We start from the raw sequence: 24649 nt of genomic DNA, 5'->3' as shown, positions 1-24649 counted from the left end.
GAGACCAGGAGAGACTCCCCTGACCCCCGAGGTGGGGCTGCCTGCAGTGGGGCAGCTCTTGGGGTGACCCTTGCTCAGGATGCTGCCCCCTGGGGCCTATAGCAGGACTCAGCACGTGGGCCTGGGGACCTGTCCTCACAGAGGTGGCTGAGCACCCAGCTGATATGGAAAAACCGGCTCAGGACCACAGGACCATGCCCCGGTCCCCTCCAGCCACAGGCGGCGCTCTCACAGCTAACAGAGAACACTCCCGGGAGCTCCAAGGGGAGGGCGGCTCTCAGGTCACCCTCTGGGGCTCCCCAGGCCCTGCCACTGGCGTCTGTCTCTCCTTCTGGCCCGGGCCCCAGGTTTAGGAAGACTCTCCTGGTGGCCACCGAGGGTACGCGGGCTTGTACCAAGGGCCTCCTCAGGATACTTCATGGGTCCTTACGTGTGCAAGGATCTCAGAGACACAGCAATTTCCAGGAATTCAGTCCAGAAAAATTAGGCCAAGAGCCACGTGTGGTGACACCCGTGTGTGTGTGTGTGTGTGTGTGTGCGCGCGCGGGGGCTCACCTGGCTTCTTCCTCAAACCCTTTCCAGTGCCCTCCACCAACCAATAGACCTCAGGAAAACCCAGGCATCACCAGTCCCTTTTCTGCTTCTGTAAAACTTACTAATACACAAACTAGTTAAGGCTAGCCTGTGTATACAAGCTAAGAACAGACATTCCCGCCAGCCCTTGCCAGAAAGAGATTCCTAGCTGCTTGGCAGAAAACATGAATAACAGTAAGGGGCTTGCAGGGCAGCAGGACAGCATCGCCGCCCTCAGGCAAAAGCAGACCCTGGGCCTCCAGCTGCCGGGGCCAGGAGCTGAGCCACCCTGCCATGGGCCACAGAGTGGCTTCCCCCGCACCCAGGGAGTCACCCCAGCACCCCCTCCCCCAGCACGGACTCTCTCCACTCTGGTTTCCTGATGCTAAGGCTGCCAGGAAAGGGGGAGAAGAAGCAGCCTTCTCTGGTGTCGCCCCAGGAACCAAAGGCCCTCTATCAAGGCGATGCCAGGGCAGGGCTGCCAGGGGGCCTCAAACAAGGACCAAAGGGGTCAAATCTTGCCGGGGATGTGGGCCATGGGCGGGAACAGAGGACAAGTGCCCGCACATCCTGCAAAGCTCAGCTCATGGACCGAGGGCCAGGAGCAGGGTCTGCCCTCTCCCCAGCACTTGGCAGTCTCCAGCCTGCACCCTCTAGAATGCAGGTGGTCTCGGCACCAGGGTCTGCCTGGCCGGAGGGCTCCGCAGGCCGCTGGCCTGGGCTCCTTCCCTTGGTGCCACTGGGGGGCCTGGGCATATCCGTCCATATCCGCTGCCAGTGCCCGGCCTTCCGGCGTTCCCCGCAGGGACCTCCCCAGGGTCTGATACCTGACTGACCCTGAATATAATGGAGCCTTAACTTCTCCATTATTCCTAAAAACTATTCCTTTAGTAGGAAGAATGGGAAGAAAACTCTCGAAACATCTAGTAGGGGCCAGGCACTATGCCAGGAGCCCTACAGACACTTCTTCACTGGAACACTGCGAGGCCTGACCCCCCCGCCGCCACCCCCATCATCTTGGAGACAAAGCCCTGAGGGAGGGGACCTGTGCAGCCCAAAGCCCTGGGCTGGTTAGACTTGGGACTGGGGCTCATGGTCAGCAAAGCTCTTCTGACTGGGCCCCTGGGACTCTGCCTTGGAGCCTCCATTGCTCAGGTCTGTCCAAAGGCGCCGGAGGTGGCTGAGGAGACAGCACCAGGGCAGAGCCGTGGCCCGTGAGTGAGCGGGCGGCCCTCTGTGCTGAGGCCGCTCTCTTCTCTGTAGTAAGGCACCGGTGTGTTCGGCTGTTGGCGAACAATCGGGCCTTCATCCCAGGCCAAAGCATTCCCATCAGCCTCTTCCTGCTGCCCTTCAGCTTCACCTCGGCCGCCTGGACCTGGGGGGGACCTCCATCTGGCTGAGGCTGCCCTCGCCTTTGTAAGCTGAGACCTGAGCCTGCTGGGGAGCACGTGAGGAGCCTGCACCCGCCCGACGCCATCAGGTCAGCGCCCTCCTCCCTGGGCCGCCCCATGAGGACAGGAACTACCCTGCACGCCCTCCTCCCCCCAAATCCTGGGCCAGTGCATGAAGAGGCCAAGACAGCTGCCCCGTCCTTGTGGGAGGACAGTCTAGTGGAGATGCAGATGGTTTGTGAACATACCAGCGACTCGAAACCATGGTGACGCCAGGGAGGTGGCAGAGTGGGGACAAGGGGACTGGGAAGGCTGCTCTGAGGACGTGCCCTGAAGCTGAGACCCAAAGCGGAGACAAGGCACAGCACCACGGCCCAGGGAGCTGAGTGTGGGCACAGGACCCCTGAGGGAGGCGGCCAGGCGCTGAGGAGTCAGAGGAGGTGACCCCAGGGCCCTCGGAGGTGAGCTGAGGAGCTGCACTTGGCCCTACAGGTGGCGGGAACCTCAAGTCGAGGAGAGACAGGAGCTGGTGCAGAGCGGCAGTGCGTGCGGGGCCGCGGGGTGGGCGGGAAGGAGGACCCGGGACATGACCCTGGGCACTAACCTTGCACCCAGGACAAGGCAGAGCTGGACGGAGGTCACGGCTTCCCGCCACTGGGTGGGCCGGGTGGGAATGGGGCCTCCATGTCTACAGCCAATGAGAACGAGGGACGGGCGAGGAGCCTCGTCCACTAGCTGCCTCGAGCCGGGGAGAGGGCGGAAGTGGCTGGCCAAAGCTCCTGCACCTGCAGACCCGGGAGGGGGCCGCCCACTGACCTTTCCTCCTGGGCACAGCTGGCCTGGTCAGGTACCTCACGTGGCAGTGGGAGATGAGAACTCGCATCTCCATGCCCTCAGCCCTGGCGTTTTCTGCCAGACACGGCTGCGCCGGGCACGGTGGAGACATTTCTTAACTGCATCCTCACAAGGCCGGCCACCGTTAGTCCTCTTTTCACAGAAGGAGGAACTGAAGCACAGAGATGCTAAGTGGGCTGACGCTGTCACACAGCACTCTCCACACCACAGGAATAATCGCTGCCCCTTCCCCACCTTGTGATGGTGGACCTGCGCCCCCAGCACAGACCCCAAGGTGAATGCTCCCTGAAGGGAGGGGCTGCGTCCGCCCCTCACGCTGGGGCTTCCCACCACCTGCAGAGGGCGGGCGAACCCAGGAGAAGGGCCCTGCCTTGACAAGCACTTCAGGGGCACGAGACGGCGCTCTGTCCCTCCCTTCCCTCCAAGAGGGAAAGGTCTGACCTCAACAGACTTGAAACAACCCCAAACGGAGGGACAGGCCACTCGATCACTCAGCGCCTCGTTTCTTTGGTATAAACATGACAGCAACACCCACCCTGTGAGGATGAACCATGAGGCTTGTCGTCCTGTGAGAGCGGAGGGCTCTGGCAGCTGGCAGAGCCCAAGAATGGGCAGAGAGGAAGGCGAGGATGAACAAAATTAAAATTTCCAAGAGGAAACTGGGCCCAGACTTCCTATTTTTCTCAAACACAGCCTGGGATTCCAGGACAAGAACAAAAGGCCCCAAGTAACTCATGGTTCTTCCCCAACCGGCTCTTCCCAGACACTTCCGGGAACACTCCCCATGGCCTCCGTTCCAAGCGGCTCTAAACACCAGGGCTGGGAAGGTGGCAGAGCCGCTCAGAAACAGTGACACCATCAAGCCCAGGGACACGCGGAAGGGCCAACAGAAATGGGCCTGGAAATCCCCCAGACTGCTGCTGGCCTGAGGGTCACTGGACCCTGCAGGTTCTAGACTCGGAGAGCTCCTCGTGGTGGCCAGCTTTCCGCCCCCATCCCCGTGCCCTCCATTCCCACCCCCACCCGTGGAAAAGCAGGAGAGAAAAGAGAGAGTGCGGAGTCCTCACTGGACACCTTCATGAGAGCACTGTAACCCCCACGGGCTCATCACCCAGCCGAGGGCCTTCTCTGGAGGCTGGTACTGGGACCCACCTAAGAAACAAGTGACTTGCCAGATGAAAACTGCCACGTCCCGGGATGAATTTTAGGCAGACTCCCACCCCTTGTAACACAGATGCTCAGTCGTGTCTGACTTTTGCGACCCCATGGACTGTAGCCCTCTAGGCTCCTCTGTCCATGGGATTTTTCAGGTAAGAATACTGGAGTTGGGTAGCCATGCCCTCCTCCAGGGGATCTTCCTGACCCAGGGATCAAACCCAGGTCTCCTGTCTCCTGCACTGCACTGCAGGTGGATTCTTTACCTGCTGAGGCCCCGGGGAAGATTCGTAACAAGGGGGAGGGAACATTCCAGAGACTCAGGCACACAGTGCTGCCCCAGAGAGCCAGGCCTTGCACACCAGTGTGTGGGTCGCAGACGCCTGGAGTAAACACAGATGCTCTCACCTGAAGAGAAATAATCCCTTAATGAACATTTCTGAGACAACTGGCTGCCTGCCCCATCCTGTAGAAGCAAGTGCTCCAGGTTAGTTACATTTTGCTTCTTCTTCTCATAATCTGTTTTGCTTTTCCCTCAGTGACTCAGTACGGACGGGGAGGATGTGGAAGGCTGGGTGGAGGTGGGCACTGCGGGCTCATTGCTTCAAGAGACCCAAGTCATATAATCCTGCTCTCACAGGCACACGCTACCAGCCCCGACCACGAACCCACAGACACACTCATGGAAAGCACAACTCAATCTCCTGAGAATTTTAAAAGTAAAATTAAATGTGCTAAAGTCTGCTGAATCTTTGAGGGGATTTTCCTTCCCTTTCCACTTATATGAAAGGAATCTTTCATAGCACCGGGAGGCAGGGGAAGATTTCACATAACAAAACTTGGGGAATTTTTGTTTTTCAAAGGAGAACTCACTCAAAGGTTTAGAGCTGTGGTGGTGGTGTAGTCGTTAAGTCGTGACTCTTTGCGACCCCATGGACTGTAGCCCACCAGGCTCCTCTGTCCACGGGATTTCCTAGGCAAGAATACTGGAGTGGGTTGCCATTTCCTTCTCCAGGGGATGTTCCCGACCCAGGGATGGAACCTGCATTTCATACACTGCAGGCAGATTCTTTCTGTCTGAGCCACCAGGGAAGCCCAAGCTTTAGAGACATCAAGCAAACTAAAAAAGAAAAGATCTCTGGTGAGAAGCCTTTCTGAGACGGGGAAAGAGCGAGGGCTGCAGGCAAAAGCAGCCCCACCTTAGAGGCTCCATCCCGGAAGCCAGCTGCCCCCAGGAGCCCCACCCAAGGCCTGCCTTCAGGAACAGCCCCCTGATCCCTAGTGGACGATGGAACCATTTTAAAGCCCCACATTATCTTTCTACACGTATTCTGGGGGGCTAAGCAACAAACAGAGAAGTGCTTTATCCACCGGGTGTTGGCCTCATGCAATTAGATACCCAGGTGCCGCCTGGCCAGGGCGAGCAGGAGGCAGAGGCCACGACACCCCATCGCAGTCCGCAGGGGCGGTGGCCCCGACTCACCTGTGCTTGCTGTACTTTCCATTCCCACGAGCACACTGCCCCCCTCACCCCCGCTCCGACTGCTCTGTGCTGAGGCTGCCTTTCGCTGTCTTGTTCTGCAAGGGGGGGACAGGGCATGGGAGGGGAGGCTGACGCCGGCAAAGCCAAGGAGACGAGACAGGAGGGACAGAGAACGAGCGTGCGGGTCAGGGCGGGCGGAGGTGAGGCAAGGAACGCACATGGAAAAGGAAAGAAAAAGCAGAGAGTCAGTACTGCACGACATACAGGAGATACTCAAGACAGGGTTTGCTGACGCAAAATGTGACCCTTCAAAAAGGGAAGTTTAAAAAAAAGTACAAATGAAGTAAAAAATAAAGAGAAAATTCTAAGATCCAAGGATCCATCTTGGGAAATAATTTTTAAAGAAAAGCATCAGTAAGCATCCTTCAGAAGCAATTTGAGGGCAGACTGTCAAGATGACCTCTTTCTAGTACCTTCTGGCCCCACTGAGTGGAGACTGAAGACCGTGAGCACGAGTGGCCACCAGGGGTCAGTGTGACCTCAGCCGGAGGAGAGCCGCCGCTGCAGGAGCGCCAGGTGGAGGCCTCCACAGCCCAGCCCTTCCTGGGGGTCCCTTCTCCACACCCTCCCCTCCCCACACCCGTGAGTGGTGTTTTGGAAATAGGCCATTCACACACTCCGCCCGCATCTTCCTTCCCTTCCTAAATTTGAGAGGCGACCAAAAGACCAACTCTTGAACCAAATGCAGACACCATGGGCTGCACCTGTGGAAGCAGAACCTGGCGGGGATGGCGTTTCCCCGAGAGCCGGGCGTCAGCTCTCTCTAATCGGGGAAGACGCCTCTGCTCTGCATCCAGGCCTACAGCCAACCTCACCCCACGCCAGTCTGTGGTCTGGGGTTCCACTAAACTAAGGCGGAAACCAGGAGTTACGTGCATTTCTCTGAACAGACAAACACCTTCTCCCCAGCTCCGCCACCACATGGTGCTGACCCCACATCACAGGGCTGTTTGCCCCTCCACCCACTAAGCCCTGGCCTGAGACTGAATATCAGGTCTCCAGGTCTTTCAGGAGGAGCCCCCGACCCCCTAGTCCTGCAGGGAGCACCGGCTCTGCAGGCTGACTCACCTTGTGCTTGGGGCACCTCACCGAGAAGTTCTCCTCATGGAGCAAACAATCTGCAAGACAGAGGGGACAGTCAGGAGGAGCCTGGCGTGGGGCACAGCCTGAGGGGCGTGGGGTGGGGGTCACACATGGAGGTAGAGGACCGCGCACTGTGATTTTTAATAGCAGAACATGAGAGACACTCCCAAATAGCCTATGGCACCTCAACATGGTGGACTATCAGTCGGTTAGACAAGGTTTCAGAATAGGTAACAGCATGGGGAAACACGATGCACACTGCTCGGATACACACGTGTGCAAGTACAATCCCGTTTGTCACAATGTCTCTACGCATAAAGGACAAAGGAGATCTACCAAAATATAACAGTATCCGAAATCTTACTCTTTGGATAGTAAGATTATCAGATCAGATCAGATCAGTCGCTCAGTCGTGTCCGACTCTTTGCGACCCCATGAATCGCAGCACGCCAGGCCTCCCTGTCCATCACCAACTCCCAGAGATCACTCAGACTCACGTCCATCGAGTCAGTGATGCCATCCAGCCATCTCATCCTCTGTCGTCCCCTTCTCCTCTTGCCCCCAATCCCTCCCAGCATCAGAGTCTTTTCCAATGAGTCCACTCTTCGCATGAGGTGGCCAAAGTACTGGAGTTTCAGCTTTAGCATCATTCCTTCCAAAGAAATCCCAGGGCTGATCTTTAGAATGGACTGGTTGGATCTCCCTGCAGTCCAAGGGACTCTCAAGAGTCTTCTCCAACACCACAGTTCAAAAGCATCAATTCTTTGGTGCTCAGCATTCTTCACAGTCCAACTCTCACATTCATACATGACCACAGGAAAAACCATAGCCTTGACTAGACGAACCTTTGTTGGCAAAGTAGACACTAATTTTATTTTTTCTGTATTCCCATGATCATATCCTGTTGTTTTAACAATCTCCAGTAAATGTTCTTTTTAGAATTTCTTATCCTAGGCTAAGCCCACTCCACAGGCCCACGCCAAGGCTTCCTTGTGAAAACACTGAATCCACAGGCCTCTTTTCTCCTGTCAAGTCACAGGTCAGAGGCAGAAAGGAGGCCAGGCCCAGCCCTGCTGCCGCCCTCTCCCCTGAACCATGGAGATGCTGGAGAAGCTCCTCAAGCCACACTAAAGGCTGCAGGGGAAAGTGAAACCCCACGAGGGGCTGTGAATCCTCAGCCCCAGAGCCAGAGGTGGTGGCAGGATGTTAATACTGGTCACACGTTCTCAGAGAGCTCCCAGACACCATGGCAGGGGGCGGCATGGTACTTAGCCTTGTTAAATTTACAATTTAACTCAGCTTTAAAGCGAGGTCCAGATGAGCGGCCTGTGTAGCCACAGATTTCAAGTGAAATAATAATAAGCAAGGGGATACGCAAATGGAAACTTCTGAGACTCTCTACATTTTATACAAACCAACAGAGACCCTCTCACAATCTGGCTGAGCCACCTCCCCTCTGGAGTCCCAGGATCCTCGGACTGGGTTGATTTAGTCCTCTCAGCCCCAGGCAAGCCTGAGGGCTCGGGCAACAGCAAGTGCTGCTCATCTGTGCCTCACCTCACACCCTCAAGCAAACAGCACAGCAGTAAATGAAATGAGCTAATTTACAACCCACAAGTACACAGTGTGACCCAGGCTCCTGCCGCTCCAGTTAGCCAGAGAGCTCCCGGACAGCAGGGGTGGACAGCTGGAGCCTGAAGGAGGCGCCTTCGCCTCACCTGGGCAGTGGCCACAGCATGCCAGCAGAGATGGCACAGACCATGCGGGGCGAGGCCACCCTCCCACCCCAGGGGTTTACAGAAATGAGGAGGGGGTGCGTGAGTTGGAAAAGATACCATCAGGAAGGCAGAGGTCTGAGATGGCCCTCACACAGCCATGAAACAGTGACCAGCAGCGATGAACCATTAGTAAAATGTGCTTCTAGTTAGGAAACATGTTCCCTCGAAGTTAAAAAGCAGAAAAGAAATAAAACAATAGAAGTGAACGCTAAAGGCAATTTGGAACTAGTCCCTGGTACTTCTGGAAACGGAGTGTCCTTAACCAATCTACGAAACCTTCTCACAAGGCCTCCCACGCGGGCAAAGGCGCTCCTCATTCTGGTGAGGTCACAGGCCCGCAGGACATGCACTTCCCCCTCCTGGCAGGACGAGAAGCACAGCTGAAGAGCGCAGACACCTGCAGGGGCCGGGGAGCCTCTTCTAGACTGCCTCCCGCCAGCCTCCCCAGGGGAGAGTGAGGAGGGGCGGGAGGCTCGCAGCAGGCACGGCGGCTCGCTGGCTTCCGTGAGCCCCTGGCCTACCCAGTGCAGAGGGCCCGGTCAGCACTTTCCCACGGTGAAGTCAGAGCACCACACAGGCCAGCAGAGACTCACCAGGCTGCCGAGTCGGCAGGGTGGCTTCCAGACACAGACGCCAACACCCCAGGCCAGCGCTCCGCTTTGAGAATCCTCTCTAGGCGTAGGGGTGGAGGACTCTGCTGAGCTTCTCGCCACAAGCTATGTGGGGCCTCAGATACCCACACGCACCCACATACGCTCCAGCTAGGGTGGTGAGCCCAGGGAGGGAGAAAACAGAAGGCCATCTCGTGTCCTTGGGGTCTACTGAACCCCAGCAGCCTCCAGCTCAGCTACGGTCTCTCAGGGCTACACCGAGTGCTCACACTGGCAAAACCAGGCTGGGACTGGGGGGTCCGCCAGCCTCACCCCGCCTCACTGAGCAGCCTCACACCAAGCAGCAGTCTCCTGGGGCCGGAGGAAGTGGGAAGAGGGCAGAGGAAGGCCTTGAACTGGCTTCTGTGACGCAGACAGCTCCTTTCCAGGGAGTGGCCAGACCACCAGTCATTTTACAGAGCCCATCAGGGACTCTAAACCCCCTGCCAAGATCAAAGTCGGCAGAGAGAGCAGCTTTAAAATGCTGCAGGAAGGGGGGCCGCAGGTGAAATTCCCAGCTGTGTTTCCTCTTGAAGCCCCTTTAGGCAAGACCACTAACGCACAGTGGGATTACTGCCGAGCCACCGCAGGCCTTCTGTCTCTGGCCTCTGTGTCGTGGCTCGCTGCAGTAAATACGTTTCATCTTTTTCTGTTTTAACTGGTGCTCATGCTCTTATTACTGCCTCTTCCTCTGGGAGATAAATCTCGTGTCTGTGACGTAACGAGCAGCACAAAAGAGTGAACCACGACGTCACGAGTGTGTGACCGCGGTTAGCTGGAGCCACAGATCCTCAGGTTTCCATGGAGACGTGCCCAGAAGTAAAAGTTTTCCTTTCACTACCAACGGCTCTCTAAGGTTTGGGCAGCTGGCAAGAAGGCAGAGATGAAAATGCTAAACTGTTCCTTAGTCTACACAGAGACGGGGGACTTGACTAGAGAACTTATTTTTATTATAATTAGAAAGAAAAGAAATCAATGAAGGCTTTTCCAGACACAAAAACTCACCACTTACAGAATTCCTGGGAGGACTGTGGATAAATCCAGGCATCAGTCCGCAGAGTGACACAGGCTCTGAGTCACTATGACTCAGGTCATCAGAGAGACCAACACATGCCCCAGACATGGTCACCCTGCGAAGCTGCTGCTCGGGGCCAGTCCCATGTTGAGGAGCAGTATGTGCAGGGCTGGGGCAGCAAAGCCAGAGGGCCAGGGCCCCGACCCAGACAGCCCCCCTCTGCCTGGACACTCGGCCACCAACTTCTGCCAAACAGAGATGTTACCAGTTTACCTGGCAGGCCACACCAGACAGGCTCAAAGAGAGCGACGAGCAAGTCATTGACTTCCTAACCCTCAGCTGGCAAAGTTGGCCCTGCCTCCTCCATCAGAGGGAGGAGAGCCCAGGGCCCTTCCCAAAGAACCCCCACCGCCCGTCTTGACCAAGGTGGCTGGGCCTGTGCTGCCAGCCACCAAGGGAAGTAAGACAAAATAAAACCTCAGTCTCTCCCTTCCACTAGCTATCTTCCAAGCGCTCACACATGGCTTGTGGCTGCTGCATTGGACAGTACAGGTCTAGAACATTCCCCCACCGCAGCAAGTTTATCGCGCAGCACTGCTCAATCCCTGGAGGCGCTGCCTGGAGGCAGGTGCCCGAGTGCACCGGGAGCACGCCTGCAGGGGCGAGGCGGCCCACCTGGTGCTCCTGTGCAGAGCCCTGTGCAGGGGACCTCCGGTCACTGGCCACTAACGGGAGAGGTAATTCCTGCTGCCTCTCCCCCATAAAACTTACAAACCACTGCCCAAAACCCGAGACTTAAAAATCTTCATTTAAAGACCACGAAGCTTAAACTGGAAAAAGAAACAAAACATTCTGACAGAACCCTGACTGCATCATGAAAATGAGCAAAGGCAGTGGTTGGCCCTGAGAGAGAAGGGTTTAGCGGCTGTTCTACAGAACACCCTAGACCATGGTCCAGGTGAATTACAGCTCAGATTCAACCTGGAAACATACAGAGGAGGACAGGACGGAAGGGACGGACTGGAACCCAAACTCCCTGAGCTGACATTTCAAGGCTCTCTTCTCATGCCCACTTTCCCCTCTGGCCACACGGGGTCCTGGCCACCGGCTGCCCTTCAGCGTGTGCAAACACACTTTCACCAGAATCTAACTTCAGCATAAAGTTAGAGCATTATCTTTCTTGTTTTTTGGCTGTGCCAATGTGGCTCGTGGGGTCTTAGCTCCCAACCAAGGACTGAACCTGGGCGCCCGGCAGTAAAAACCCAGACTCCTAACTCCTGGACTGCCAGGGAATTCCCTTTCTTATTCTTTTCAGCTGCAGCCCCTACAGAAACCTGGAAAGGAGAGAAAAGGGAGGGGGAAAGGAGGGACGATGAGAGGCAGGGGGGCGCACTTCAGCAAGTATAGGTGAGCGGGGTGAAGGGTGGTCGAGAGGAACTTGGACTCCTTGCCTGCCAGATCCGACTCCAAGTGCTCCGCGCTCTGCATGGCTGTTACCTGCTCAGCCCCCAGGCTCCGTCAGCACTCTCATCTGTCTGCCCCTTTTCTCTTCCTCCATCCTGACTGCCGGCATTATGAGCAACCTGCCAGGTGAAGGTGTCAGACCCATCTAACACTCAAAAAGTAATTGGTGAAGACAATCAACAAAGAGCTATGAGTCAGGAGAAAGAAAGAGGATTCTCCCAGGCGCTGAAGCTCTGAGTCAGACTCGAGTCTCCTGCACTGCTCACCGGATGGCACTTCTCAGACAGAAGGGATCCTTCTTCCAACACCTGTCACAGTGCAAAACACCACTCTGATTACCTCAGAGAACTGGAAAAATGTCTGACAAAATCCAACACCAGTTCATGATAAAAACACACATCAAACTAGGAGCAGAAGGGAACCTCCTCAGCCATATCAAGAACGTCTCTGAAAATCCCACCGCTATCATCATAAGGGGTCAGAAACAAGGCAAGCGCACCAGTTCTTGTCACTTCTACCCAATGTTATGTGGAAGATCCAGCCAGAGAACTAAGGCATCTATCTGACCCGAAAAAAAGTAAAACGACCTATTTGCAGGTGACGTATCTTGTCTATAGAAATCCACTAAACCACTATTAGAACTAATCAATGAGTTGAGCAGAGTTCCAAGATCCATGATCAATACATATACCTCAATCAATTATACTTCTATACACTCACAGTGAACAACCTGAAAACTGACTTAAAAAAACAATTCTATTTATAATTGTACTAAAAATAATAAAAATACTTAGGAATAAATTTAACAAAGAAAGTGCAAAACGTCTACTCTGAAAATTATAAAACAGTATTGAAAGAAATTAAAGACTGAAATAAATGGAAAGACAGATACCTCATGATCATGGATTGGAGGATACATTATTACCAAGATGGCAGCACTCCCTAATTGATTTTCAGAATCAGTGTAATCACTATCCAAGTTTCAATGGCTGTTTCCTCTCTCACCCACAGGAATGGACAAGCTGATCCTAAAATTCATCACTGAACAGCAAAAGATCCAAAACAGCCAAAACAATCTTGAAAGAAAGGAACAAACTTGGAGGACTGACACTTTTCACTTTCAAAGTCTACTACAGCCACCATAACCAAGACGTGAGGTGCTGGGGAGTCCAGAGAGAAGCCTATGCGTCTACAGGCAACTGGTTTTCGACAAAGGTGACAAGGTCAGTGAATGAGCAAAGAGTGGCCTTTCCCACAAATGGTGCTGGGACAACTGGGATCCACGTGGAAAGGAAGGAACGAACTGGATGCCATACACAAAAACAGCCAGAACGGATCAAAGACTCGAGTAAGGGCTAGAACGAAAACACAGATATAAGTCTTTGTGATTTTGGATTATGCAATGGTTCTCAAATGTAAGAAAAGCAACAAACAGCATAAGCAGGAAAAGAAAAATAAACTGGATTTGCTTAGCGTCATTAGCCACCAGGGATGTGCAAAGCCAAATCCCAAAATGAGATGCCACTTCATGCCCACGGGGATGGCCACGGTGAAAAAGAAGATAAAACAGGTGCTGGTGATGACGGAGGAACCGAACCCTCACACACTGCTTGGAGGGATGTAAAATGACTCAGCCACCTTGAAGAATGGTCTGATCAGTCCTCAGGTGGGTAAACAGAGTTACCACGTGACCCAAGCATTCCACCCCTAGGTGTATGCCCAAGAGAAACGGAAACACTAGGTATACACAGAGACTCGTCTGTGAAAGTTCACAGCACCACTGCCCACAGCAATACAACAGCGGAGAACCTAAATGCGCATCAATGGAATGATGGAATATGGTGTAGCCTTACAATCAAATACTGTTTGAAAATAAAATGAAGTACTGACACATGCTGCCATGTGGATAAATCTGAGAATCATGAAGCGGAGTCACACAGAAGCCTGTCACGAAGACCACATACTGTGTGATTCCACGCACATGAAATGTCCACAACAGACAAGTCCACGGAGACAGAAAGTAGACTCGTGGTTGCCAGTGGGCAGAAGGTAAGAGAGACTGCCAGTGGGCAGGAGTTTAAGAGGTGAGGAAAATGCTCTAAAATTCACTGCGATTTGTGCCTGCACCACTATGTGAATGCGATGGTAAAAATCACTGAACTGTACACTTAAATAGTTGAATCTGTTACGAATTACAAAACCTATATATATAAAAAAAATCACCCCATTTAATTCATCTTTAGTACCTTCTCTGCGTTCCTTCAGCATTTACAAATAGAACAGGGTTAGATGAGACAAAACAAACAATAAAGAAGACAGAGAGTCACAGTGCATGTCCTACCCTTCATATGTTCTGAACAAGGGTCCGTGGTCCCATCTTACCTGCATCAATGGCACACGGGTAATGGTATCGGAAGGAGCAGCCTTTGTTGTAGCAGCCCAAGGTGGCGCCTGCCTCCTGGCAGTGGGAACATTTCTGCAAGGGAGGAAGAAGTCAGGCGTGTCAGCATCCCAGACACCCTCTTTTCCAGGCCTGCCCCAGACCCCGTCGGTCAGACCTCAGCGCGTGTCTCTGCGGTTACTGGAGTCTGGCGGCAGGACGGGCTGTCAATTTCTAACCGCCACTCGCTGACCACATCGTGGACGCCATCCAGCAGCAGCGTTTCAGGCCAGGCCTCCCGAACGTCCACAAATAAATCAAACAGAATGCACAGGCCCCCAGCCCTGCCTCTGGTGTTCCTGCTGCCCGCCCGCCCATGAGTCTGCCTGCCCTCCCCTCCATCCTCACCGCTTCGGTGAGCTGCTTACAGATCCTGCCTGTCTATTTCTGCTGTGGAAGTCTGGGGTAGGAGGAGAGGGTGAGATAGTAGAGTTATATATAAGTCTTTTAGAATTAAAAGTGGAATTTGGTTTCTAGTTCCTATTTTTGTAAGAAGAATTTATTTTTATTCTGCTTATCCCAAATGCCCAATACAAGTATATTTCTCTTTTCAGAAAATGCGGGCTCCTGTGTGCACACGGTATTTTTATACCCAAATCCTATTTTAAAGGCACTAGGAAACCTGCCATGAATTTCTGGCTGAGACATGATCCTATAATTGAGACGCTCCTCCTCCTATGCTCAGGTTTTCATGAAGTGGGGCACACCTCTAGCGTGTGATGCAGCTGCCCGTGCGTGCTCGTTCTGTGTCAACAAGAATCACATTTGTGAAATGAGCCCCACTGGCCCCACTGAGCAAAGGCGCAGACTCTTCTGGTGGCTGAGGCCACATAGATGAGGCTACCTGAACAGGTGGACGCTTGTTCTTGATTCTAGGAAAAATAAAAGTGCTCCATAAGCAGTTACACTTGTGGAAAATGGCCCCCCCGCCCCAACACACACCGCACCCCTCCAGGGACAAAGGGGACCAGAGGGCACCCTTCCATCTCTGCTCTGTTGCCTGGGATGGCAGCCCGTCAGGGTCCACGTGGCTCACAGGCCTGCAGCAGTCGGGAACGCCTCACAGAGCGGGGCTCATGAAGCCCGCCTGGACAGAGCCATGGGGTGGACGCCCCTAACCCACAGCGGCAGCAATAGGGTGACAGTGAGCTGGATCGAGCGCCCTGATGCTGATGCCGACGGAGAACTACACGGATGCAGCCACAGCGCGGCCCAAGTCGCCCTGCACCGTGCGGCGGCCATCGCTGGATGTGCCCCGTCTGGTCGTAGCCAGCCTGTGACAGCCCCGATCTCAGACGAGGTGCCTGGAGCCTCAGACGGGGAGAAACCCCCGCCCGGTCAGAGCCAGTCCTGGCTGACCACACCTGGCCTCCTCCAGAGGCAACCGGGGCAGGAACAGGGTGCTGAGAGAGCCCTGGAAGAGCGACATCCTTCCGGGTGCTGACAACCACGTGCCCTCACTCCCTTGCCAAGAAATAAGACTTCCTGGCCCAGGGTAAACCAAGGGCGGTTGGCAGCGTCTCAGGCAGCCCTTGTCAGTGCCACAGGGTCCCTTCAGAACAGAGGTCTCAATCATCAGCCGGAGAGAAGGAGCGTGGCTAACTCCTCCATGGCCACCCACAGGCCTTTCTGGCACACCCCTTCTCCTAAAGGAGCCCTGAGCGGTCAGCCACCCAGGGGGCTCACGCTCCGGGCCCTCCCTGCCCTGGTGGCCATTGAGGAATGGGTGTGTCAAACATTTCTGGCAGTAAAGTCTGAAGAGAACAGAATTTCTGAGCAAGTTTAGGCCTCTACCCAGGGACAGGAAGCAGGACAGTCAGTCGCCGTCTCACTCGGCCTCTGTGAGGAGGGGATGGTGAGATCTGTCACAACCCTCTCGTCACCACAAGGAAACAGCCCGGGAGACAGAGCCCAGCGTGCTGAGCACCATAGCACGACAGAGCGGGCGGGGTCTGGATTTCTGGGACATAATTGAGCACAGGACCACCTTGTGTCCAGACCTGTTGAGGAGGAGGACACTTTTCTTAAAACACACACACACACACACACACACTCTTTAGTTTAACTCTGTAACTTGCAGTCCAAATATCCTGACAAGCAGGAAGGGACCCAGTACTCGAGGTCTGGCTGTATTTGGCTACAGGTGTGGACTCTGGAATCCAAGTCATTCCTTAGTTAAGTGACTCCACTGCTGCCCATCTTTGTGCTGTTCTTGGTCAAAGTCCTAACCTTCGTCTCTTCAGTCTGCAGACGTGGACCTGCTGGTATGATCTCCCTCACAGAGATGTTGGGAAGGTTGAATGTGTTAATCCAGGCTTTTAACAGTGGCTGGATCAAAAGTGCTCAGCAAACCTGACCCAAGATACCCATGCGCCAGACACAGGCCGGCAATGAGCCACCAGCGGAGGAGCCTTGTCATCCCCTTGGGTCTGAACACTGTCCATTTCCTTCCCACCTCAACACATGCCCCTGTGTCCCTGGCAGGGCTTCACAAAACTTCTTGCCCAGACAGAACCAGCCCACAGGCCCCATTTTTCTCATTTAAAAAAAAAAAAAAAAAAAGCAAACTCCCTCACCAGGAAATGACACCAGTAAAATGATGCTTCTTCTAATTAAAAAACAAAACAAACAAACAAACAAAAACATGCAATTAATTTACTGTATTACTTCCAGAGGAGAAAGATCCTGCAGGGCCTATTCGGGCCTTAGAGAAAGGACCTTATAGCATTTAGTTCAGGGCTTCTTAAAGTGTGGTCCCTGGACCAGCAGCGTTGGCATCACCTGGAAACGTGTTAAAAATGCAGATTTTGGGATTCTGGGCAGACTGTAGAGCAGGTAGCACCGGGAACCTGTCTCCATGCCCAGACAGTTACTGCACTGGTGGAATCTATCTGGCCTAACAGCTCCAGAGCCCTGGAGTCTGCTGAAGGCCTGCGACTCCCAGGGAGGCATGGACAGAAAATGGCAGTGGGTTCTGCCCACCTCCCGCTCCCAGCCAAGGGCAGGCAGCCTAACTTTATAGCTTTGTAAGTTAAGGAACCACAAAAAGAACACACTAAACCCAAAGCTAGCAGAAGGAAGAGGATAATAAGGATTGAAACAAAGATGAACGAAACAGAGAAGAACAGACTATGAACAGAGAAAGACCAAACTGAGGATGTCACTACTGATTCTACAGAAATAAAAGGATTAAAGAGAGTACTGTGAGCAACTGTGCACCGGTAAGCTGGATAATACATGAAATGGACAAATTTCCAGAAACACAAAGTCTACCAAGGCTAAATCACAAAACTCCCGAAAAAGAAACGCCCTGGACCTGATGATGGCTTCACTGGTAAATTTCACCCAGTGTTTAAGAAAGAACTAATACCTGTCCTTGTGAAACTTCTCCCAAAAACTAAAGGGAAGGGGATATTTTCAAAATCATTCTAATGAGGCCAGCACTAGCAGATACCAAAGCCAGAAAAAGACAAACACACACACAGAGTCACACAAACCCTACAGACGAATATCCTTTATAAACACGGATGCAAAAATCCTCAACAGAACACTAGCAAACAGAATTTAACAGCACATGGAAAGATTATATATCCTGACCAAGTGGGGCTCATTCCTGGACTGCAAGGATGGTCCGACAGACAGAAATGTACACGCTACATGCCATCTATGGGGTTGCACAGAGTTGGACACAACTGAAGCGACTTAGCAGCAGCAGCAGTATGATAAAAACACTCAACAAACTAGGAATAAAAGGATACAAAAGAAACATATGAAAAACCTACAAGGAACATCATATTCAATGGTGAACGACCAGTAGTGTTTCTTCTAAGATGAGGAGCAAAACAAGGACAGTGGCTTTCACCACTTCTAATCAACATAATAAGTTCTAGCCAGAACAATTAAGAAGGAGAAGGAAATAAAAGGGGTTCAAACTGGAAAGAAAAAGGTAAAATTATCTGCTTGAAGATATGAATATTATGTTTATAGAAAACTCTGGAGTTCACACACACACATAAACCCCTAGAACTAATAAACGAATTCAGCAAAGTAGCAGGATACTAAGTTAACACAGAAAAATCAGTTGCCTTTCTATACATGAACAATCTGAAAAGGAAATAACAAAAACAGTTTGATTCTTGATAGCATCAAAATAATAAAATACTTAAGTATTAACTATGGAAGTGAAAGACTTGTGCAATGAAAACTACAAAACATTGCCAAAAGGAATTAAAGAAGATACGAATGGAAACACAGCCTATGCTCATGGATTAGAAAATTCAGTATTATTAAAATATCTATAGAGTGACCCACAGAGTCAACACAATCAAAATTCCAACAAAGTTTTTTGCAAAAGTCAAAAAAGCTATCCTTAAATTCATGTGGAATCTTTTTTGTTGTTGCTGGGCCTCATATCTTGCAGGATCTTAGTTCTCTGACTAGGGATCGAACCTAGGCCCTCAGCACTGAAAGCATGGAGTCCTAACCACTGGACTGCCAGGAAATTCCCATGTAGAATCTTAAGGAAACCTGAATAGTCAAGACAATCTTGAAAGAAAAAGAACAAAACTGGAGGACTCATGCTTCTAACTTCAAAGCTACAGTAATTAACAGCATGGGACTGGCATTAAAAACAGAGATATTGCCCAACAGAAGAGAATAGAGAGCACAGAAATAAACCCTTCCATATATGATCAAACAATTTTTGACAAGGGTGCCAAGATCATCCAATGGGGAAAGGACAGTCTTTGCAACAAATGGTGCAAGGAAACCTGAATATTCACATGCCAAAGAATGAAGTTGGACCTTTTCCTAACAGCATATAAGGGATTAATATCCAGAATCTATAGAGAACTCCTAAAACTCCACCAAGTAATAACAACAAAACCCCCAAGCAAAGCAAAAAACCCCAACCTATTTCAACAATGGGCCAAGGACTTGAGAAGATACTTCTCCAAACAAGGTAGACAAATGGCCAAAAAACAGGAAAAAATGCTCAACATCACTCATCAGTAACGAAGTGCAAATCAAAACCAAAACGAGATACCACGTCACACTCATAACTACGATCAAACAGGAAACAACAGTGTCGGCAAGGCTGTGGAGAAACTGGAGCACGTGGGCACCGCCGGTGGGCATGTGAAATAGCACAAACACTGGGAGACTTACAGCAGATCCTCAGGAAATTAAACACAGCATCACCATGTGGTCCAGGAGTCCACTTTGGAGTGTATATCTCACCAAAATGAAAGCAAAGTCTAAAAAGTATCTGCACACCCTTGTTTGTAGCAGCATTATTCACAACACCTAAATGTGGAAGTAACTCAAGTGTCCACTGATGAATGAACGGACAGTGAGTACAGTATACACATACAATGGGATATTATTTGGTCATAAAAAGGAAGGACATTCTGACACATGCTGCACCTTGCGGACATTGTGCCAAGCGAAGTAAGTCAGTCAGAAAAAATCAAGTAACACATGACTCAACTTATATGAGGTATTTAGAATAATCGTACTATACTGGTGGTTGCCACGGTCTAGAAGGAGGAGAAACTGTGGAGTCTTGTCTAATGGATACAGAGATTCAATTCTATAAGCTGAAAAGAGCTATGGGAATGTATGGTGGTGACCAGTGTGAAGGTATTTAACATGACTGAACTATGTACTTAAAAACAGTTAAACCAGGACCCCCTCGGCCATCCAGTGGTTAAGATTCTGTACTCCCAATGCAAGGGGTGTGGGTTCAATACCTGGTCGGGGAACTAAGAGATCTTGCACGATGTGTGGCACAGCCAAAAACAACAACAAAAAGTGGCTAAACCTACAGCTAACATCAGACTCAGTGATGAACAGCTGAAAACATTTCCTCTAAGATCAGGAACAAGACAACGACCCCCACTCTCTCCACTTTTATTTTAGTTTTGGAAGTCCTAGCCACAGCAATCAGAGAAGAAAAGGAATTCAGGTTGGAAAAGCAGTAAAACTGTCACTGTTTGCAGATGACATACTAAACATAGAAAATTCTACAGATACTAATGGAAAATTACTAGAGCTCAGCAGTGAATTCAGTAAAGTTGCAGGATACAAAACAAAATTAAGACACAGAAATTTGTTGCATTGCTACAAATACACACTGACAACAAAAGATCAGAAAGAGAAATTAAGAAAACAATCCCACTTATCATCACATCAAAAGGAATAAAATCAGGAATTCCCTGGTGGTACAGTGGTTAGGACTCCATGCTTCCAATGCAGGGGGCATGGGTTTGATCCCTGGTCAGGGAAGATACCACATGCCTCGGGGCAACTAAGCCCAGCATCACAACTACTGAACCTGCACGTAGAGTCTGTAAGCACAACTACTGAAGGCAACTGCAGCGGGGCACAGCCATGAAAAAAAGAGTGAAATCAGAACATTATCTAACTATACACAAAAATAAACTCAAAGTAGATTAAAGACCTAAATGCAAGACTGGATACTATAAGTATAACTCCTAGAGGAAAACATGGGCAGAACACTCTTTGACATAAATTGCAGCAATATCTTTTCGGATTCGCCTCCAAGAGTAACAGAAATAAACAAATGGGATCAAATTAAACTTAAAAGCTTTTGCACAGCAAAGGAGACCATAAACAAAATGAGAAGAGAACCTACAGAAGAGGAGAAAATATTTGAAAACGATGCAACTGACAAGGGATTAATTTCCAAAATATACAAACAGCTCATGCAGTTCAATATCAAAAAAATAAACCACCCAATCAAAAAATGGACAGAAGATCTAAATAGTCATTTCTCTAAAGAAGACATACAGACAGCCAATAGGCACATGAAAAAATGCTCAACATCGCTAATTACTAGAGACATGCAAATCAAAACTGCAATGAGGTACTAACTCACTCTGGCCAGAATAGCCATCATAAAAAAAAACAAAAAAAACACTGCAAATAGTAAGTGTTAGAGAGGATGTGGAGAAAAAGGAATCATCTGGTGGGAATATAAACGTATAGCACAGGGAATGATGCTTAATATTTTGTAACAATGTGTAAGGGGAAAAAATGTAAGAATATATATATAATGTATACACACACACACACACACACACAATATATAACTGAATCATTGTGCTGGACACCTGAAACTAACATGATATTGTAAATCAACTATACTTCAATAAAAAATAACAAAAATGGTTAGGATGGTAAATTTTATGTTGTCTATTTCACCACAAAACAACAAAAATTCAAATTCTCAAGCCCCGTGTCAAGCCTCCAGGCAATTCTGATGCTCCAATACAGTTTGAGAATCACTGGTCCAATTTCAACTCCCAAACTTTTTAGATGAGGGAAAACAAAGATGCTATGACTGGCTGAGGTAGAGTTCCAGGTTTCCTGGGTGCCAGTGAGTGCTTTTTCCATTATGCTTCTGCCCCTCGCAGACTCACGCAGACATGGGCCACAAGAGGTGGACCGGACGCCCACAGATGTCCGGCCTCATCCTCAGAAGCTCTGCCTCATGGCCACGGACCCTGCAGATGTGGTTCAGTCAAGGACCTCAGATGGGGAGTGTTTGGTGGATTATCCAGGTGGCCCCAATCTAATCACGTGGGTCCATAGATGGAAAGAACCTCTCCCAGAAGAATCAGCATCACAGGCGCCAGGGAGATGGCGGTGACGAGAGCAGGACCAGAGAGATGCAGCGCTGCTGGTTTTAACAGTGGAGGAAGGGGCCGTGAGCCAAGACGCGGCCGGCCTTCAGAAACTGGAAAAGACGAGAAAAACTCTGGAGCCTCCAGAAAGGAGCGCAACCCTGCCAACAGCTTCACACGAACCTAGTGAGAGCGTGTGGGACTCGTCACCTACGGAGCTGCAAGATAACACGTGTGTTCACCACTGCGGTTGTGGCAGTACACTGCAGGAGTGACGGAAACCAGTGAGGGGCTCTCCTGAGAAACTCACAGCAAGACAAGTGACTGCTGATTTTCCTCTTACGTTCCTCGATGGAACAAAGTTTCACTCACGTTTTCTTAGGCAAATTCTGGCGTCAGATCAGTCACACTGGAACTATAAGGGGCCCTGGGTCTGTCTTCAATGACTTTTTTTTTTTCCTGGTTCAAGAAACAGACTAGAAGCAAGATGACCTGCTGCGGATCACATAACTAGAAGTACCAGACTCAGAACTGAAGATTCTCTTCTTCTGAACTCCAAGTTCAACCACTCTTTACACCACACAGTCTGCCTTCTAGTCCCCTTCATTTACTCAACTACCTAGCATTTGAAAAGTGCTTCCTACATGCCAGGTGCTGAAGACAGAAGCTAAAAAATTTCTCTAACAGCTTCTATGTCTGATCACCCTTTCTATCCTAAAATCAATACCAAAGCCAATACTGCTTCCAACTGGATTTCTATTCTTCACTTTTTACCTGAAGAAGTTAGGATACCACTCTCCCATAGTGCAGATAGTGTGATAACATCAGTGCACAGCTGAATGTCCCTGTTTCTGCTGCCACCGTTGTTACAAGTTGGATAATATTCATTCCAGGAGAGTTAAGTCCACACAGTACCACTCCCCATGCAGGGCAGACACGCAGCGGGACTTTTCACTCATGGTTGCTATTAATAACTCAAAGTACTTTTTCAAACAAGCCATGGTCCAATTATTTCAACGGTGAACCTTTCATTTATTTAGCGGGTAGAATAAAGGTTATTTTTTAAGCAACTCTGCATTTTGTGATACTGTAAATCTTGGGAAATAAACTATAAAATATATCCTTAGCTTTAGGACATGTTTAAGCAAGAGCAAGTGGCCAAACACCCTCCCTAACCCTTTCGCCAGCCCTTGTCACTGCCCAGAGGCAGGGCTCATTGACTGGAGGTGGCAAAATGCAGGGGCAGAATCTCAGAGGGAGAATTTTACATGCCTCTTCACTCACAGAAACGTCTTTCCTGTGAGATGTAGCAGTGACCTGAATAACTGCTTTGTTTTAATGAGCATCTCTGAGCAGCCTCTGTGCACCAAAGCATTTGGGTCAGGGTCTTATTAGTGCTGACGACAATCAGTTCTATTAGAGCTTCAAAGATCACATAGGTTGTCAGGGTCTTATTAGTGCTGACGACAATCGGCTCTACTAGAGCTTCAAAGATCACATACGTTGCCACTACTGTGCCCAAATGGCTTCTACCCAGCACTGCACATACTTCTGCTCGTGCTTACAGCATTAACCTCTTCATATCCGCCCACCTCCCAGAAACTGCGAGACTCATTCTTGTATCCCCAGGGCCTGGCACACTGCAGGAACCGTGAATGCGGCCGGACGGAATGAACATGACACCTGACACACTTGAGCGTGGAGAAGACCAACGGGGCTACTCTTCAACGTGAAGTAAAAAGCTGCTGCTGGTAGAGCTGGGGACATGTGGAACATGGTACATGTTAATTTCTGGCCACCAGTGAGCGCTTCCTTTCCTCTTAATTCCACCTTCTGTATCTAGGACAGACGTCTCTGCCCCCAGCGGTCAACTCCAGCCACGTGGCAGGACAGAGTCCACCTGCAAGGAGCTGCCCTCTGTGTTTTGGGTTCTTGCTTCTTCGGAGTTAGATAATCTCTTTATGTTCCCCGAAAGCCCATGAGACGAGCTGGGAAGTTCTGCGGCCACTCACCATTCTCACAGACATGGATGGAGGGCGCGGCACCAGCACCTGGAGCTCACCCCACGGCCCAGAGCGCCATCAAGGCTTCTGCCCGCCTCCGAGGGGAGAGACACTGGGTCTTTCCATGTGCACTTACTCCATGCTACGGAGAGGTGTATATTACAAAGTAGCATCTATGTCTCATGCGTGTTCCAGCAAAACCATTACATCTTGAAAAAATTATGGCAATACTAGTTTAAATGCCATCGTTCATGTCAGCAGCGTGCACTGGCTAAACAGCTAACTGTGTGCACTAAGACGAGAGCTTCAGGTCCGTCTGGCTTTTTAGAATAAACACAGATGGTCTGATGAAAACACTACCCACGTGTGAAGCAGCACAGGGGCCAAAGGTGTAAAAAGCCAAAAAAAGTTACCACCTCAATTTCATCATCTGCAAAGTGGGGATAACAACACCGCTGACCCTTGAACAAGTCAGGTTTGAACTGCTGGCGATTATATGTGGATGGTTTCGACAGTAAACACTACAGAACTACACGGGCCACAGCTGGTTGAATCTGCAGAAGTGAAGACACCAAGGATGTGGAGAACTGACCATCAGCTACACTGAGGTTAACCCCTGTGCTCCTCAAGGGTCTACTTGTCTTCCTTTTCATAAAGTTGTTCAAAGTAACTGTGAGAGTGTTTCATAAACTAGAAAGAGTTTATATAATTGTTAGGGCTTATAAAAACAAGTCGTCTCTAACGTGTCATGTTTTTGGTAGTTACATCAAAAACAGACATAACACATACCAAGTAGATCCTATTAAATTAAGACAAATTAAGTTTAAAAACTGCTTTTTGGAACGAATTTTTCCCTTTAGAATACTGCCCGAAACATGCAGACCCTGGGTGGTCCTGAGTGTCTGCTGTCAGTCTTTCTGTAACTTGATTTGCTGTGTGTCTGTTTCATAGTATTTCACCGCTGAGCGTGTGTATGAGCAGCTGTTGGCCAAATCTCTGAACACTGCATCTCTTAGCTACTGTTAGCTATCGGTGGAGGGTTAGTTGCTAAGT

General features: G+C 50.4%; 1 protein-coding gene across 3 annotated transcripts in view; it reads right to left on the bottom strand.

Annotated features, from left to right (window-relative positions):
• The window catches only part of TCF20 (transcription factor 20), a 94078-nt gene that overhangs the window by 1533 nt on the left and 67896 nt on the right, over nucleotides 1–24649 (bottom strand). Inside the window, exons 3-5 of one of the 3 annotated variants that reach the window (XM_070371488.1) lie at nucleotides 13890–13983; nucleotides 6586–6635; nucleotides 5458–5585 (exon numbers count right to left, since the gene is read on the bottom strand). In XM_070371488.1, coding sequence (XP_070227589.1) covers nucleotides 5502–5585; nucleotides 6586–6635; nucleotides 13890–13983 — 228 coding nt within the window. In that variant the 3' untranslated portion in view covers nucleotides 5458–5501. The remainder of the gene's footprint in view (nucleotides 1–5457; nucleotides 5586–6585; nucleotides 6636–13889; nucleotides 13984–24649) is intronic. The other 2 variants (XM_070371489.1, XM_070371490.1) reach the window with 2 other exon arrangements.

Source organism: Bos mutus, chromosome 5 (assembly GCF_027580195.1).
Source record: "Bos mutus isolate GX-2022 chromosome 5, NWIPB_WYAK_1.1, whole genome shotgun sequence".
NCBI classification, from domain to species: Eukaryota; Metazoa; Chordata; class Mammalia; order Artiodactyla; family Bovidae; genus Bos; species Bos mutus.
Note: the sequence above shows the minus strand (reverse complement) of the source record. Positions and strands in the feature narration are given on the sequence as shown.